General features: G+C 43.6%; 1 protein-coding gene across 1 annotated transcript; it reads right to left on the reverse strand.

The window, feature by feature from the left end:
- Nucleotides 1-4275: 4275 nt before the first annotated feature.
- XBP1 (X-box binding protein 1) lies at nucleotides 4276-17830 on the reverse strand. Its single transcript, XM_040345456.1, has 5 exons — nucleotides 17535-17830; nucleotides 11447-11543; nucleotides 8521-8649; nucleotides 6243-6406; nucleotides 4276-4545 (listed from the first exon to the last, which is right to left on the reverse strand). The coding sequence occupies exons 1-5, from the start codon at nucleotides 17825-17827 to the stop codon at nucleotides 4368-4370; spliced, it is 861 nt and encodes a 286-aa protein (XP_040201390.1). The 5' UTR covers nucleotides 17828-17830; the 3' UTR covers nucleotides 4276-4367.
- Nucleotides 17831-18289: the final 459 nt, after the last annotated feature.

An 18289-nucleotide genomic window follows, 5' to 3' on the forward strand; every position in this document is an offset into this window, starting at 1 on the left:
TTTTTTCAAGCTGTAACAGACTAAAAAGTGCAAATCGTCTCTCACCAAACTTTTACTTAACACGCAGTAACATGAAATTAGGAAAAGAAGCCCCAAGGGTTGTGCCAGTGGAATCAAACTTCCCCTGAATGAGGAGATTTGGTCTTGACAGTGTGTATGCAAAGAAAGCTTGTCAAGTTTCTCCACAAGCCTAACAAGGAACTCGTCGAGGAAAACGATGTGTCTTTTCCGACGAGTTCCCCGGTCGTGTGTACGAGGCCTTACATGTAACTTTTTACTGGTGCACTGGCCTTCCTTTTTCCCCGCTTCCTCATTGTGACAGCTAGTGGCGAGGATCATCTGATTGTCCCATTTTAGTAAATCTCCTCCCTTGTGTCAGTTTGGAGTCTAACAAAAACAACACATGGTGAGTGGGTGAATGAATGGCTTATAACGATAAAGCCACTGCTATAGCAACATTCCACAGTGAGAAAACTGTTGAGAATGCAAAATGAGTAAACAGCAACACTCACATTATGAATACATGAAGCTTTACCATGTACGTATGTTACATTGTTCTATCACAAGGCTAAATCACCAATACAAGAATAGAAAACTTAATCTATTTCCTATATTGCCACCAAGGAACTGAAAAGAGGAACCACATTTTACTGTGGGGGCTAAGGTTCACTAATTGAGGTTTAAGCCCCCATTTAATTGTTGTAACACTTCCCTTCAGGGCACACTGGGAGGGATTCACTAAGGGGAATGTGCCCAGGTAAATCAGACTACTGTACCCTTAGGGAATCCTGGCAGGAAATACTGGAAACACCAGTATACTCAGCAAGACCCTCTGACCTGTAGGCATGTAGAAGGGTTTTTCATAGCATAGAATATGCAATGGCACACATCCAGCAGACTGCATCAATACAAGAACAGAAGACAGGAAACACAAACCGTATTTCTACGAAAGGACTGGAAAAAAGGATTTTTGTAAAAACAACTATGATCATATTGGATGTGCGACAACCACATTGATTGCATTTTACTGTTGGGGATAATTTGGCTACTGCTATGTGCCATTAGCTGAGAGCACCGTTCGAGAGCCGGTAGGCTCCTGCCTTTCCAGCATGCTCGTCTGACTCAAGTCGGTTGTTCGGCCGCCTTCAATTAGACCAACTGCCATACACACGAGCCGAATGTCGGATGGTTTTTATTGAACCGGCTGATGTCGCCCAACATAAAGGGGTTGTAAAGGTAAAAATGTTTTCCCCTAAATAGCTCCCTTTACCTTAGTGCAGTCCTCCTTCACTTACCTCATCCTTCCATTTTGCTTTTAAATGTCCTTATTTCTTCTGAGCAATCCTCACTTCCTGTTCTTCTGTCTGTAACTACACACAGTAATGCAAGGCTTTCTCCTTGGTGTGGAGTGTCGTGCTTGCCCCCTCCCTTGAGGGGGGAGGGGACAAGCAGGAGAGTCAGGACGCCCACTAACACAAAGCTCCTTTCTATATCTGCAATGTAGAGAGCGTCCTGACTCTCCTGCTCACCCCCTCCCCCCTCAAGGGAGGGGGCGAGCACGACACTCCACACCAGGGAGAAAGCCTTGCATTACTGTGTGGAGTTAGACAGAAGAACAGGAAGTGAGGATTTCTCAGAAGAAATAAGGACATTTAAAAGCAAAATCGAAGGATGAGGTAAGTGAAGGGGTACTGCACTAAGGTAAAGGAAGCTATTTAGGGGAATTTCTTTTCACCTTTACAACCTCTTTAAGGGCCTTTTCACACTGATGCGCTTTTGATAAGTTGTTATTGACTTACAATGGAAGGTGCCTATTTGGAGCGCTTTTAAGAAAAGCACCCTGGAAAAGCACAGCAAAAGCAGATGTCAGCATACCACAAAAGAATAACATCCTAATGCAGTTCAATACAACACACAAAAATTACATGAAAGTGGGGCAGTATCCCAGACTGCCCCACAATTCATGGAGGAAATTTTTGTGGCTGCCACTGAAGCCATTGGAGAGCTCCTATGTTTGCCAAGTAGTTCTTAGTGCCCTGTAACCCATCAGCAGTGGCACTGGCCTGCTCACATGGTTTTTAGCTAGCTGGCAGGAAAGTGGGGTCTGCCAATTCCAGATAGACCAAGGGGAACAAAACAGAAGGTGTATATTCAGAAGGCAGGAACCACACGAATGGGAGGGCTAGGAGCTACAGGAGAGCTTTTAAATTCAATTCCTTGTGTTTTCTGCAGGTGGGCAGATCCATCACTCAAGTGAAGCGTCCTGGAGAACGATTTGGGTTGAGCATTGACTTTCTGTACGAATTTGCCATATTTATGCACAGCATCAGCCCTGGTAAAAATGTAGACTGTTAAAACTGCCTGAAAACCACAAAAGCATGAGTAAAGTCACATGCAACTCCATTCATTGCTTTCCTATACAGATTTCGAAATACACAAACATTCATACACCCACCAAATAATTTTTTACAGGAATTAATAAATGCACAGATGTATTAAATAGTTAATGCTCTTTTAATTATTATTTTTTTCTTTAAATATTAAAACCGAGGAAGCAACTCATATACAGGGAGGGATATAAAAATCGATGAATTCATTTACATAGTAAATTTTACTAAATATAAATCTGAGTTGTTGGGGTATCCAAACTTCTACACATTGCTGAATTAAACAATTCAAAGCTTAGTACCCCTACCTGTAAGCTAATCTATATAGCAGGACATATTTTCCACCAAATGAAGAAAAACAAAAATGGTCTTTACCAAAAAGACAAAAAACAAAAAAGGAATAGGTTTACTTGGATTCCTTCTGCTTCATGCACCCAAAATTCATGGGTGGCTGAACCGTTTTTATATTGAAATGTATATGTGCGAGTTCTTTCTTTCTATGAAAGTGTTTCTGGTGAGGCAGGTATATTGATTTTACACAGAGACCAATATGTTATGTTCACGCTGACCAAATTATCTGAAGATAAACATTTAAACATGGACTGTGGTTAGTAGAAAGAGGTTTCTTGAGATTATGCTCGACTTTGAACTTATCAAGGACAGTGATGGAAAAAAAAACTGCAGGTGTTGTACTTCCCACACACCCAATGTGAGAGGAAGGAGTAGGGGAACCTGTATAGACTTTTCAGATAAGTGTTGATTCCACAATACAATTTCTTTTACAATTACTCAAGAATGGTCTACAGCAAAACCGTTAGTGCCGGTTCACACTACAGAGACTTGGGCTCCGACTTGTGTCGCCCCCAAGTCGCGCGACGTGAGAAATTCCATTAAAGTGAATGAAAGCAGTCTTAATGTACACTACTGAAGTCACTCCGACTTCAGAAAAGGTTCCTGTACTACTTCAAGGCAACTTCTAGGCAAATGGAAGGCAACTTGTACCCATTGATTTCAATGGAAGTTGCCTCCAACGTCGGATCACTGTCTTAACTGAAGCAACGTTACAGGAAGAGAAAATAGTTCTCACACAAACTACTCCATCCCACAGAGCCAATTATTGTTTGATTGACCACTGGCAAAGTCGCCTGTCCTGGAGGCAACTTGAAGTTGCGTTGTAAGTCGCTCCAAGTTGCGATGAAGTCGTCTCGCAAAGTCGCGCTGCCCGTGTGAACCGGCACTTAGGTGACTACCCACATCCAAACAGAACAGATCTCCACAATGTTACAGAAAATATGCTTCTACCAGTTTTACAAAAGGAAACACTTAAAAAGTTATTAAACAGCTTTACACGTACTGAAGAAGAAACTTAAACACAGTTCATTAAAAAAGCTGTTTGGATGGCACCGATTTTCATTACATTGTTAACATTTAACAATACTTTACTTTCCAATATAATCTTTTGATTAAAAAATAGACGCTTAGATATGTATAAATAAACAGTTCGTAGGAGTCAGACAACACAGACGGATATTTAAAACGGTTCATCTTCAAATTCTGGGCTGGGATTCCAGAAGAGGGTAGGATCGGCAAGGGGTGAAGTTGCACAGGACTGGTGCAAGTCGACATTTAGGAGCTGAGGGAAAAGTTCACTTGTAAAAGAGTCCTCCCAGGCCTGGTTACAGTTCAAAGGAGAGGACATGTCACTTAAGGGGGATGAGCAACCCTCATAGCCAGAGTCACTGCCTGTATCCAGCAGGTTTACTGCTTTTTCCGTGTTGTTTTCTGAACAGGACAATAAGCTCTGTATGCCAATGGCAGGGGTGGGCTCTTCTTCTTGGAACTCTTCCTTCACGGAAATGGGGGCAACACAAGTAGTATTGAAAGATGCTTCCTCTGTTTTAATGACTACGCTGGACTCAATCCCTAGCTCTGCATCTTGCTCCGAGCACAGGGTCTTTGTGTAGACGTGGTCAAACCGAATCAGTTCATTAATGGCTTCCAGCTTGATTGATGGGGTCCCCACTGGTGAAGAGGGGGCGGTGGGTATGGAATCTGATTCACTGCTAACCTCTTGCTGCTGGTTCCAGGACAGTGCTTCTTGGTAGCCAAGTAAGATTTCTGGGTCCAGACCTTCCAATAGGCCGAGCAAGATATCAGACTGTAAGATATAAAATGGTATAACTTGCTTAATACATATCTAAAAACTGATAAAAATGTACCGATCTACATTTAAAAACAAAAACATAAATTTTTCACTGCTGAGACAATGTGTAATTGTTCTATTTAAAATAAGTATTGTTCTGAAATGAACAAACATTGCAGGACAACCTAGAATTTAGTAAGGGCACGTGAATATGTTTTATTTGGCACCACCTCCATATTGCACCATTCAGCGTTTCATGGTACATTTAAAAAGGTCAACTTATTCTTAAAATGTGAGGATTTCAATGTCTTATTGTTTGAAGCCTCTGTTGATTTAACAGTTTGTTTGCTGTTCTTACTTCACTAAGCCCTGGTGCATCCTGTCACCAATCTAAGCAGCTGACTGTACAGTGCAACTCAGCTGGGAGGGTGTCAATAGCTGGGGGGCTACGAATGCATACTAATGGTCTTGTGATTAATCTAAAATGCTTGCAATCACACCCAACACAGACAGACTCATTTATACAGGGGACATAAATATTCACAAGCTCTTTCTCTAGGCAAGAATTAAAATGACTTATGTAGCATTGCATCCCAAACAATAGGGCCTCATGCACACTGGACATTTTTGGATGTTTTCACAGCTGCTGGTTTTTAGGTTCAGACTATTTTTTTCTACAGTCAATAAACTCTCCAGCACGTTATCTTGTGTGTCCTTGCACACATAGGCCGTTATAAACATTTTTTGCCTGGGGTGTTTTTTGGCTGTAAAAAAAAAAAAAACTAGTGGGTCCTAAGAGGCGTTTTTCAGCTGTAGAAACGCTCCAACGACAAAAAATAAATAAATAAGCTAAAAGAAAAAAAAAAAAAGTGTTTATGAGGCCTAAACCTCTTGAAGTAGGCTCGTTTTATGTTTGTTACATATTATGAATTTCTTACAATCCCTTTATGTGGCATTGTGAAGAAGAAAATTCATGAGCGTGCCCTACTCCTTTAGTAAATCAGGGTTACCATCTCATACTGGAAAACATCTGCGGGCAGAAGAATGTTTTTGTCCAAAATCTCAATCCCACCAAGTCTTTGCGCACTATATTACAGAAAAGAGTCGTTTTCTGACAAAAAGAAATGACTTTACACTACTGTAAGAAAATAATAAATCTTTTAAATTTAGGCTTCACGGGACGTTGTTCAACCTCTCCTGAACGATTTAACTTGACGGCTAGAAACCGACGTCTAAAAATGGCCGTTTAGCCTGGTTTGCATCTAGAAGCATTTGGGGGAAAAAAATAATTTATTTCAATTTTTTGTTAGAATGAAAAACGTCTGTAAACGAAATGCTGCTAAACGCGAGTAGCCGCATTTAGCAATTGAAATGCCTCTAAACACAGCTTCTGAACGCATTTTTTAGGTTCCAAAGAAAATCTTCTAAACTCAACTGCCTAGAAACGACCCTGTGTACTGATAAGATAACATGGAAGAGAGTTCAGGAGCAGTTGAAAAAAAAAATGCCCGACTGCTCCTAAACGTCCGTTTACCAGCAGCAGTGTACATGAGGTCTAAAAGAGGCTGCAGCCTTCATGGTTATTGCATGGACAATTACTGGTTATTTTATCACTGACAACATCATCTGCCAGTGTCCAGCACACAGTCTTGAAAATATATATTGTATAGATGACATGAAAGTCTAAATAAGACTAGAATCTGGCTGCTTACCTCGCTGTCTGAAGAATCAGGGCTGTCAGGATCCATGCAGATGCTGTCAAGTTCGTGGACGTCTGGGCCTGCTCCTGCTGCAGAGGGGCACGTAGTCTGAGTGCTGCGGACTCAGCGGACCCGATCACCGAACTGACTTCATCTTCTCTGGACTGTACAAGAACCTACAAGAAATATAAAGATTAAAGAGTCAACAATGGCAGTAAAGCAGGTATTAAATAACGATCATAAAAATAGCACTAATTAGGTATTAAGTGTCAAAGCTTGCTGTTAGCATTCATATGAAATGCATTGCTGTGGTGTCATTTTTTCCTCCAGAAGCATCAAAAATAGCTTCCTAAACAAAAACAAACAATATGGGATTTGTCTGTTGTGCACAGTAGGTCAGTGTCAAGAGACTCATAATGCCACAGTACAGTACATAGAACACTGCATCCATTTCAAGGAAAATCGTTTCAGCACACCCACCCTTTATTCATAATCTGTGAGCAAATAAATACTAAACTTTACTTCCTGCAAAGACAAGGAAATAGGAGCATCCCACGCTCTCCAACTGTGCTATAGGAATGAATAAGTAAATAAAATAAATGCTGGCCTACAGCCTGTTCCCAAATCATCTGATACAATGGATTACTCTTCCAAATTCCTCTTTCTGAGCCAAACATTGTAACCATCTGCGAACACAAAGTTCTGAAGTCCTGCAATAAGGCTCTGTTTACACCTTGGCGTTCCGTTTTGCGGGAGGAATCGCTGCGATTCTGCCCACGATTCGGAAATGCCGCAAATCACAGTACGCCCTTGCAAACCTTGCTATTTTGAATGGCACCAAATTGCGGCACGATGATAAAAACACGCAAACAGAATTGCAGTGCAAGAACTTCTTTTTGGGCATCCCGCGATTCTGTTTGCGTGTTTTTTGCCGACAATCGTGCCAAAATCCCACCGCGGTTTGGTGCCATTCAAAAAAGCCGACTTGCGGCATTTCCGATTCCACCCACAGAACAGAACGCCAAGGTGTGAATGGTGCCCTAAGCCTCGTACACACGTCCGAGGAACTCGACGGGCAAAACACATCGTTTTGCTCGTCGAGTTTCTTGTGAAGCCGCCGAGGATCTCGGCGAGCCAAATTTTCCCATTCCCGTCGAGGAAAAATAAGACATGCTTTCTTTTTGGCCCGACGAGATCCTCGACGGTTTCCTCGTTGAAAAGTGTACACACGACCGGTTTTTCTCTGCAAAAAAAAAAAAACCCAGCAAGCTTCTTGCTGGTTTTTGCAGAGAAACTCGGTCGTGTGTACGAGGCCTGAGGCCCCGTACACACGTCCGAGGAACTCAACGGGCAAAACTCATCGTTTTGCTCGTCGAATTCTGTGTGAAGCCGCCGAGGATCTCGGCGAGCCAACTTTCCTCATTGAACAACGAGGAAATAGAGAACATGTTCTCTATTTGGCTCGACGAGAAACTCGTCGGCTTCCTCGGCCGAAAGTGTACACACGGCCGGGTTTCTCGGCAGAATTCAGCTCCGATCGAGTTTCTGTCTGAATTCTGCCGAGAAACTCGGTCGTGTGTACGGGGCCTGAGTGTTAGAGCTACAAGGTCACTCAGCAAGCTTTTCCAGCTCTGCAAGAACAAGAAACATACTAACTCCAAAGACATGCCGGTAGGTTAACTGGCTCCTGTCTAAATTGTCCCTACTATGTATGAATAGGAGATAGGGACTGTAGAATGTAAACGCCTTGAGGGCAGGGACTGATGTCTAAGTAGAATATATATGTAAAGCACTGCTAAATGGATGGTGCTATACAAGTACCTGTAATAAATCATCATTTTTAATATCTAACTAGTGTCTCTTCTGAGTTCTTGGCAGTTTGTTTTAGAATGTCGATAGAGAAAATTCTGTTCAGCATTCCGTAGAGTGCCACAGAAGCTTTATTATAATCAGATTATGACAAGACCAATTTTCAAACCTAGCAACACTCATACAGCTCAAAAGAAAAAGAAAAAAAAAAAAAAGGTAGAGATTAAAGTCCACTTTCAGAGTCCATGAGCTAGCTTCAGTGTTATTTATGGACGAAATAAATGACATAAAACAAGTAGAGAAGTGTAAAGTACAGTACACATTAAAAACCACCAGAATCCTTCTGCCATTGGCCTTGCTGCAATTAACTGAATTTTAGCTGGTTGCTGCACATTATACTTTCTGCTCCTGTTTTAATATCATTTGTACTAGAATCGGTTACTGCTGGCTCAGGTTCATGAGATCACGTTATGATAATTACCTCGATCTCTTCTTCCTCTTTTATGTCAAGGGCATCAAGGCCCAATCTCTGACGTAGTTCTTGGTTTTCGGTTATCAAACCGTGGGATTTTTCTCTTAAAAGCTTGTTTTCAATCAGGAGTTTCTCATTCTGGAAAAAGGAACAAATGTGTCAACACCGAGCATGGAGAACATAATAAATAAAGCCGTAAAGTAGACAAAACTGCCTCTCTAACCACCGTGCTCTATAAACTGCATTAATGGCCACAGATTTCAAACATCAACACTTTCCTTCCAAAGTAGGAACATTTAATTGCCACTAATTAAGGCTTGTAATAATTTGAAACAAAAAAAAAAAAAAAAAAAAAAAAAAAGAGTAAAAAGTACGATGACTGCACCAGGCTAAAATAAGCTCTGCCAGCTAATTGGCAGGGGTGGAAGACCTTGTGACAAGCAATAGGTGGTTCACGAAGGCGAAAGGGGTATTGACAGACTGGTTTTTCTTACCCGACTAGTAAAGTCAAATAAAAAAAGCAAAACCATTGATAAAATGTAGCCTCCATTGGTGCAATGCATTCCAATTAACACTGCATTAGGGGTGTGCAATGATAGAGGAGGTATATCACAGCACTGATGTAACCACCTGCTGCAGAACCATTTCTTCCAGCAACCACTGTACTGGTACCATGTGTAAGGGGTGTAAAATGTATTTCAACCTGGGCCGCATCAGTATTATGGCTGCCGTCAAAGGGTCGGTAAGACTAGATGTCCAGAGCACCCCCCCTTACATCTGATGTCAAGAGGCCCCCTATCATTAGAAGGCAAGAGTCCCTCACTTACATCACAGTTTTGCCACTGCCAAGAGCTGAGAAGCAGAAAGTGCAGAGTCTGGAGAAGGACCAAAGGACAGCTGGGTTAGGTGTAGAGGAGAGGGTTCTGCAGCTGCCCAGGATCTGTAGGAGGAGTTCTGCCCTCCTCTCTGCTTCCGACTGTTGAGACAGGGAAGGGGGGGCAGATACAAGCCTCTCCGTGGCTGCATGGAAAAGTGCAGGATCTGGTGGAGTTTTGTCCTCCTCTCTGCTGCTGACCACTGAGACAAGGCGAGGGCAATGAGGGGGATTGCCGCAGCTGCAGTATGGGTGCAAGGGCCACATGAAATGGGCTCGATTAGGCCCTTGGGCCTTGTGTTTGACACATGCAATGTATGGGAAAGGTCTAGGGTTGGACACACAAGCTGGTATTGGGAGAAGGCCTAGGGTTGGAGACATAAGCTGTAAATGTTGATGTACTAGGGACTGAGAAGAGCTTTGATTAGCGAGATGGTAAAGCACGAAACCCACTTGTCATCACACATTTATAGCAAAAGGAACTCTCAGCTAGTGAATGGATGAATACTAATTGTGTGGAAATGTCCTAAATGAGGCCACCAATTTAAAAAGGAGCAGGCATACATATGGTCTTTGAACCAATAGAGCCAAAAGAATCAATTTAAATCTAATTGGAATCCTATTACTCAAGACAAGTGAACCCTTTCTCTGGCAGGAGGTGTTAAAAGCTCCAGCATGACAGCCGAGAAACGCATTTCAGCAATAGCAAGCTGTGTGTACTTTGAACTGTAGAATCTCATAAGGAAGAGAAAAATATAATCATGCTTCATAAAATAGGAGGGAACTGAATTTAGCAGAGCTGAAAATTAGAGGACAAGCGTGACCTGGAATGTGTGTAAACGCCCTTTATAGACCACCACCCCAGGGCATCGTTAAAAAGAGAAAAAATAAATAAAAAAAATAGGTCGTAAATGAGTAAACTGACATTGCACATACATTGTGTAGTGCTGCTATAACCAGGGTGTGTGGGCTGTGCATATTAAACAAATGCTGCTACAGATTTAAAAGGGGCTGCAAAAAAGAGCAATTCTAGCCATTAGATCTAACCGCCACCAGTCAAAACATAATGTTGTTAATTCTGGCTAAACTGGTACAGAAAACAGTCCCTAAACTCAAAATAATAAATAGGACTTTAACGGTACAACACCAAAATTATAAAAAAAAAATAATAATCATCTTGATTAGTACAACCATAAAAAGTTAAAATCCCCAAAAGTTTAGATACCATATAAGACAACATAAATCAAACTGTATAGTCTGTGCCACACTGTAGACGAAAATGAAGTAACATAGCTCCAGACATGAATAGGGAGCAATCTAGATGTTTGTTTTGTTTTTTGTTTTACGCTTTTCGCAAGACCCTTTAAAAAGTTTAGTTCTTCCTGAAGAAGCTGGCTTAGTCCAGCGAAATGCGTTGAAGAATCCATCTTGATGACTCCCCATTCACGTTTGGGCTTATGTCCCTTTATTTCTGGCTAAAGTGTGGCACAGAATATGCAGTTTAATTGCATGTTTCTATGGTAATTGCTCCTCTTTTTAAAGCTGTACTAATTAAAGATGACTTTTACTTTTGGTGTGCTACCGTTAAAGTCCCATTTAATTGTTTTCACCGTTTAGGGAATGTTTTCTGTACCAATTTAGCCAGACATAACCTTATGGCGTGACTGGAGTTTAGTGGCGTGACTGGAGTTTAGTGGCGTGACTGGAGTTTAGTGGCGGTCAGATCGGATGGCTAGAATTATCTTTTTGCAACCCCTTTTAAATCTGTAGTAGTATTTGTTGAATATCCACAACCCACACACCCTGCTTACAGCAGAACTGTAAAAACATATGTGTGATGTCGGTTTACTGATTTTCATCAATGTGTGACCTTTTTCTTAACACCCCCTTGTACCAATGTAATAGGAAGAAGATGTGCTACCAGTAAAATCCACTGAGCAAAAAGGAGGAAGCCCATTTTTTATATTTATAGTAATTCTGGTTAAAATTCGATAAATGTAACATTTATAAAGCTTTCACATTGGCTAATAAAGAAAAATATAACAATACTGCCGACTTTACCTCCAACTCTAGATCCAAAACTTGTTGCTCAAGTTCACCCATTCTGGCTTTTTTTCTGTCTCGTGCCGTTTGTGCGGCTACTCTGTTTTTTAATTTCCTATACAATAAAAAAAAACAAAAAAAAATAAAAAATTATTAACTTACACAATGTTTATATGTTACCAGGACAAGCAGAGTCAGGCCTCGTACACACACGACCGAGTTCCTCGGCAAAAACCAGCAAGAAACTTGCTGGGAGATATTTTTTTGCCGAGGAAACCGGTCGTGTGTACATTTTCATCGAGGAAACTGTCGAGAAACTCGACGAGCCAAAAAGAGAGCATGTTCTCTATTTCCTTGACGGGAATGGAGAAAATTGGCTTGTCGAGTTTCTCAACGGCTTCACAAGGAACTCGACGAGCAAAACGATGTGTTTCACCCGTCGAGTTTCTCGGTCGTGGGTACGAGGCCTCATGGTCAAAAGATAGAGGTTATGGTAAGCCAAGCTTAAATAAAAAACAAACAAACCAAACAAACAAAAACACACACAAACAAACACGCACACTTCAAAGGCAATTATGTGCCACCAGACGGTGGTAGTAAAACTTATAGGCCCCGTACACACGACCAGTTTTCTCGGCAGAATTCAGCTTCCGACCGAGTTTCTGGCTGAATTCTGCCGAGGAAACTGGTCGTGTGTACACTTTCGGCCGAGGAAGCCGACGAGGAGCTCGACGAGGAAATAGAGAACATGGGCTGAACTGGCCGAGGAACTCGATGTGTTTGGCACGTCGAGTTCCTCGGCCGTGTGTACGGGGCCATAGTGAGTGCACAATTTTACCACCTGGTTACATCTGCCTAAATATCAGAATTTTTTTTTTTTTTTGCCTTCTCTAAAATCCAGATATCCATCAGGTGGCCATATGTGTATATTTGTTAGATTGTGCAGTTATGGCCATTCTGCGCACATCTGGTTGATGATCATCCAAATATATCCCTATTTTTAGTTGAGAATTTGGTGATGCACAAGCAATCGTTGTTCGTGCCCCTCCTCAGAGATTTTATAAGACATACCCAGCCAATGTTCCCCTAAAAGCAATTGGATGGTTATCTTATTTCACCCCATAGACATAAGAGATAACCATCCTTATGTTTATGTCCAAACTTTACATACACTCAACCAATTGTGAGCATGCAAACCAGCCAAAGGGGCGAAGACAATAGCAGATTTATCCTACACCCACCATACTATTTAAGAAAACAATAGTATGCATTCTTTACAGACACTGCATAGTTCCTCTAATGATAGGAAATACGTGCTGGGGAATTTCTAGATCATCAGGAAGAGATCAAAAGGAAGGTTATTTTTTTTCCTGCCAGCCCCAGTCAAATGTCACTCATGAGCAAGTTTCCTCTAGTCCTGGAGGAGACTAATTACAGAGCGTTGCATCAGCTAAGTGTTGCTGCTGAATAAGTAATAAACAGATGGCCTGGTAACTACCGAGTCGTGTACCACTCGGCATCAATCCATTGTATTAAAAAGATGCAATCTATAGGAAACATACACAGCATAGCTGTAAGGCTGGATTCACACCTATGCATTTTAGTGCTTTTTGCAGATTTGCACTACAGTCCATTTACAATGGTTTCCTATGGAACACGTTCCGTAGTGCAAATCTGCAAAATGCACTAAAAATGCATAGGTGTGAATCCAGCCTAATAGATAGGACACAGACACTGGTCCCAGTCCCGGCTTTGCTCTGTACATCTGGTTAAAACACAAGTTTTCGTTTTGACCAACCTCAACCTACAAAAACAAACAGCTGGCCATCCATGTGATTTTAGTTTTTTTTTTTTTTAATCACGTTTCCTCAAGTAAACCTTTGTGTCAAAGGACTGACTTTATTGTAAAGGCTAAAGTTTACTGGAAGTCAAGGAGAACGTATTAAAGGGACAATAGAAGATCAGTATCTGGTATACCATTCGTTTGGCTTTGTACAGTTTTACAGTATTGCAATGGGACACAAGCAATAAAATTGTGACTTGTCCAAATATTAACATAAGGGGTGTTCAGTGGCGGATACTCAGATGGGTGTGAGGGTATTTGTATTCCAGGGGAGGTTACAACCGGGAGCTATGTACACATTCTTAAGTCATAACTAATTTATTATTAGGAGCAGATAACCATATGTTCCTCCGGACTACTAAGAAGCATTTGGATGTAGCCTACGGTTGGCTGCAGTCTAGAGATTAAGTGTATATCCATCCTGCTAATAGCATTTACAGATATTCCACAACATATGTTTTGCAAGACTTTTCCAGGGCTGGACATCCCCTGGGTAGAATTGCCAAATCCTACAGATCATAAAATGAGCCTCATGCACAGAGCATATAGACACGTAAAACTGGAGAGTGCAAAATCTGGTGGAGCTTTGCATGGTAGCCAATCAGCTTCCAACTTTGTCTTCTTCAGTTAGGTTTTGACAATAAAACCTGGAAGCTGATTGGTTTCTATGAAAAGCTGCTCCAGTTTTTGAACTCTCCAGTTTTAGTAAATAAACCTCCATATGTCATCTGATTGACTTTAATTGGCTTCTATGACCAACATATTTTTCTTTTGATCTAGCCTTTTATCCTTTTAAGTAGAGCTGTAGGAAAGACCTAGGTCAGTGATGGGTGATAATCCACTTCAAGGAAGGTATCACCCTAGGTCGGTGATGGTGACCTAGGGTGATAATCCACGTCAAAGAAGGTATCACCCTAGGTCGGTGATGGCGAACCTTGGCACTCCAGATGTTTTGGAAGTACATTTCCTATGATGCTCCACTACACTGCAGAGTGCATGAGCACCATGGGAAATGTAATTCCAAAACATTTGGGGTGCGAAGGTTCACCATCACTGATCTAGGGTGATAACTTCCTTGAAGTGGATTATCAACCCTAGGTCGGTGATGGTGAACCTTGGCACCCCAGATGCTTTGGAAGTACATTTCCTATGATGCTCCACTACACTGCAGAGTGCATGAGCATCATGGGAAATGTAATTCCAAAACATCTGGGGTGCCAAGGTTCTTGAAGTGGATTATCACCCTAGATCAGTGATGGTGAAACTTGGCACTCCAGATGTTTTGGAATTACATTTCCCCATGATGCTCATGCACTCTGCAGTGTAGTGGAGCATCATGGGAAATGTAGTTCTAAAATATCTGAGGTGCCAAGGTTCACCATCACCGACCTAGGGTGATAACTTCCGTGAAGTGGATGATCACCCTAGGTCGGTGATGGTGAACCTTGGCACTCCAGATGTTTTGGAATTACATTTCCCATGATGCTCATGCACTCTGCAGTGTAGTGGAGCATCATGGGAAATGTAATTCCAAAACATCTGGAGTGCCAAGGTTCACCATCACTGATCTAGGGTGATAACTTCCTTGAAGTGGATTATCACCCTAGGTCGGTGATGGTGAACCTTCGCACCCCAAATGTTTTGGAATGACATTTCCCATGATGCTCATGCACTCTGCAGTGTAGTGGAGCATCATGGGAAATGTAGTTCCAAAACATCTGGGGTGCCAAGGTTCACCATCACTGATCTAGGGTGATAATCCACTTCAAGGAAGTTATTTAAAGAAAAATAGAAAATGCACATTTTGCATTCCTGGCTGTAAGGACAAAAGACGAAAACATACATCAGAAGCATTTCTGAGTAAGAGACAAAGTTCATTTCCTCTTTCAGCAGAAAATTGGAAGCTTCACTTCTCTTTAAAAACAGAATACTATTCTCAGATCAGGAGATAGGCTGGGTGCTGGCCACACTGGCAGTTTTATTTTAGTCCTCAGGAGGATTAACACAGGAGTTACTTACAGGACAGCAGGGGCTCGTAGTACAGACAACGTGTAGCTAGATCTGCTCTGATCATTGCCACAAAAAGAACACCAAATACACTCAAATGTTATGGGAATGAAAAGAGAGACAGACACTTAAAAATCATAAACATCGGCGCAAAAACATCTGTGCCCATGTTTAAGATCTGAACACAGCTGTATAGCTTTCTATGGACCCCCCCCCACACACACACACACACACACACACACACACACACACACACAGCTGTGTAACAATCAGTAAAATAAACAAAGCAAACAAGAAAAAACAAAAAAACTGAAAATCTGTATCTGAGGTCCTGTGTAAAGCAGCATATATTTTATTCCGCACACACACATTTTATAGAGAACGATTAACTAGGTGCAGCAACACCGCCCATCACTAGTAACCTAGTTTACTAGGACTTTACTCATCTACCTACACCCTATTGCGAAAAAAAAATCATATAGGCTAACCAAAGAGCAACCACATGGTTGAGAAATGCTACAAATTGAGCAAACTTTAAAAGTTCCAGGAAGAGGTCTGGCATTAAACCAACAGATATTCATCATTTCTACGTGACGTCAAGGCCAGCCAGTTCCCTGAGCTGCCACGCAGGCAGGATCAGCTCATCCACCCCCCTCCAGCTGCCTATTACTGGAATGCCCCCATAACACAGGATACACATATTGGATGGAGAATATTCTCTAAAGACAGGGTATATAGGGGACTGATCAAAGAATTTATAGGGGGTGCTCCCTGATCTCAAGATATATAGGACATTAACCAAAATAAAAATCATGAATATATATATAAAAATTACAAGATATACTGGGAACATGAGTTCAGGATCTACCCACAGGGGCCATTTCCAGATCTCAGGGTCTATAGGGGGCACGGGACAACCCCCGATCTCGGGGTCTATAGGGGGGCACGGGACAACCCCCCGATCTCGGGGTCTATAGGGGGGCACGGGACAACCCCCCGATCTCGGGTCTATAGGGGGGCACGGGACAACCCCCGATCTCGGGGTCTATAGGGGGGCACGGGACAACCCCCGATCTCAGGGTCTATAGGGGGGCACGGGACAACCCCCGATCTCAGGGTCTATAGGGGGGCACGGGACAACCCCCGATCTCAGGGTCTATAGGGGGGCACGGGACAACCCCCGATCTCAGGGTCTATAGGGGGGCACGGGACAACCCCCGATCTCAGGGTCTATAGGGGGGCATGGGACAACCCCCGATCTTGGGGTCTATAGGGGGGCATGGGACAACCCCCGATCTCAGGGTGTGGGTGGGATAGGTAAATCCCACGACCATACAAGTGGGTGACACTGCTGATGGGGCGAGTGTCCAGGGATAGACTGATCTAATAAGGAATGAAGCCAGATACATCGATGACACACAGAAATGATTGTGCTGTACTGGACAATGACAGCTGGAATGTGGCTGCTCTAGGACAAGCCATGGTTTCCTTCTATCAGAAGATGTAATAAGACATCAGCCCATCATATCTATACCTGGGAGAAAGAGAGATCACACAGGGGCCCCTCTCCTCCAGGAATCACACACACAGGGGCCCCCCTCCTCCTGGAATCACACACACAGGGGCCCCTCTCCTCCTGGAATCACACACACAGGGGCCCCTCTCCTCCTGGAATCACACACACAGGGGCCCCTCTCCTCCTGGAATCACACACACAGGGGCCCCTCTCCTCCTGGAATCACACACACAGGGGCCCCCCTCCTCCTGGAAGGCAGGGATCACACACACACAGGGGCCCCCCTCCTCCTGGAAGGCAGGGATCACACACACACAGGGGCCCCCCTCCTCCTGGAAACACACACAGGGGCCCCTCTCCTCCTGGAAGGCAAGGAATCACACACAGGGGCCCCTCTCCTCCTGGAAGGCAGGAATCACACACAGGGGCCCCTCTCCTCCTGGAATCACACACAGGGGCCCCTCTCCTCCTGGATTCACACACACAGGGGCCCCTCTCCTCCTGGAATCACAGACACACAGTGGCCCCTTTCCTCCTGGATTCACAACTGGGCCCCTTTCCTCCTGGAATCACACACAGCACTGGCCCCCTACATGGAGAAGCCGGCATCTGCACTGTATGGGGACCTGTCATCGCCTGCTCCATTCATCTCAGCTGACAGCCAATCACATGCGATCACCATAGGTGCACTATAAATCCCAGCACACACACAGCACGATATGTAATAAGGGGGGTCGCACCTCCTGAGCGCCTTCTCCTCCGGGCTGAGATGAGTGAGTCTCTGCCTCTTCCTCGGCGGTACGTCGCTGCACGAAGATTCCGGACTGTCCGGGCTGTGTATGGGTAACATGACGGAGGTGAGCTGCTGGCACTCCCCCTGCTCCGACTGTCCTCCGGGGATGAAGATGACTTTGGGGGTTCCCATGACCACCATGGTCGGGATGGGTTTCAGGGTGGAGGAGCGGGGACGGGAGGAGGAGCACAGCAGGCTAGACGGGGAGACTTTACTACACTGAGCACTGCGGCCATTCATATCTACTCAGCGTGTCTCCTCCCTATTGGACAAGCCCAGTGATGTCAGCCTAAGACTATTGGTTTGAGGGCAGGGGGTGGAGTGCCCGGAGGTGTGGGCGGGTTTGTAGGCTCAATGCAGGGAGAGGCGCACGGGATCCGTGTGGGGGTTGTGTTAAGCCTCGTACACACGGCCGAGGAACTCGACGTGCCAAACACATCGAGTTCCTCGGCCAGTTCAGCACTGAAGCCGCCGAGGAGCTCGGCGGGACGAGAGCTCCCATAGAACAACGAGGAAATAGAGAACATGTTCTCTATTTCCTCGTCGAGCTCCTCGTCGGCTTCCTCGGCTGAAAGTGTACACACGACCAGTTTCCTCGGCAGAATTCAGCCAGAAACTCGGTCGGAAGCTGAATTCTGCCGAGGAAACTGGTCGTGTGTACGAGGCCTTATAGATAGAGAGCTGGGAGGGAGAGGAATGTCT

Source organism: Rana temporaria, chromosome 1, assembly GCF_905171775.1.
Source record: "Rana temporaria chromosome 1, aRanTem1.1, whole genome shotgun sequence".
NCBI classification, from domain to species: domain Eukaryota; kingdom Metazoa; phylum Chordata; class Amphibia; order Anura; family Ranidae; genus Rana; species Rana temporaria.

Coding starts and splice junctions, on each gene's coding strand:
- XBP1 (XM_040345456.1), bottom strand. CDS start 17,827: ATGAATGGCCGCAGTGCTCAGTGTAGTAAAGTCTCCCCGTCTAGCCTG. Junction 8,650..11,446: donor TTTTGGATCTAGAGTTGGAG/GTAAAGTCGGCA, acceptor TCCTTTTTCCAG/AATGAGAAACTCCTGATTGA. Junction 6,407..8,520: donor AAGAGGAAGAAGAGATCGAG/GTAATTATCATA, acceptor TATTTCTTGTAG/GTTCTTGTACAGTCCAGAGA.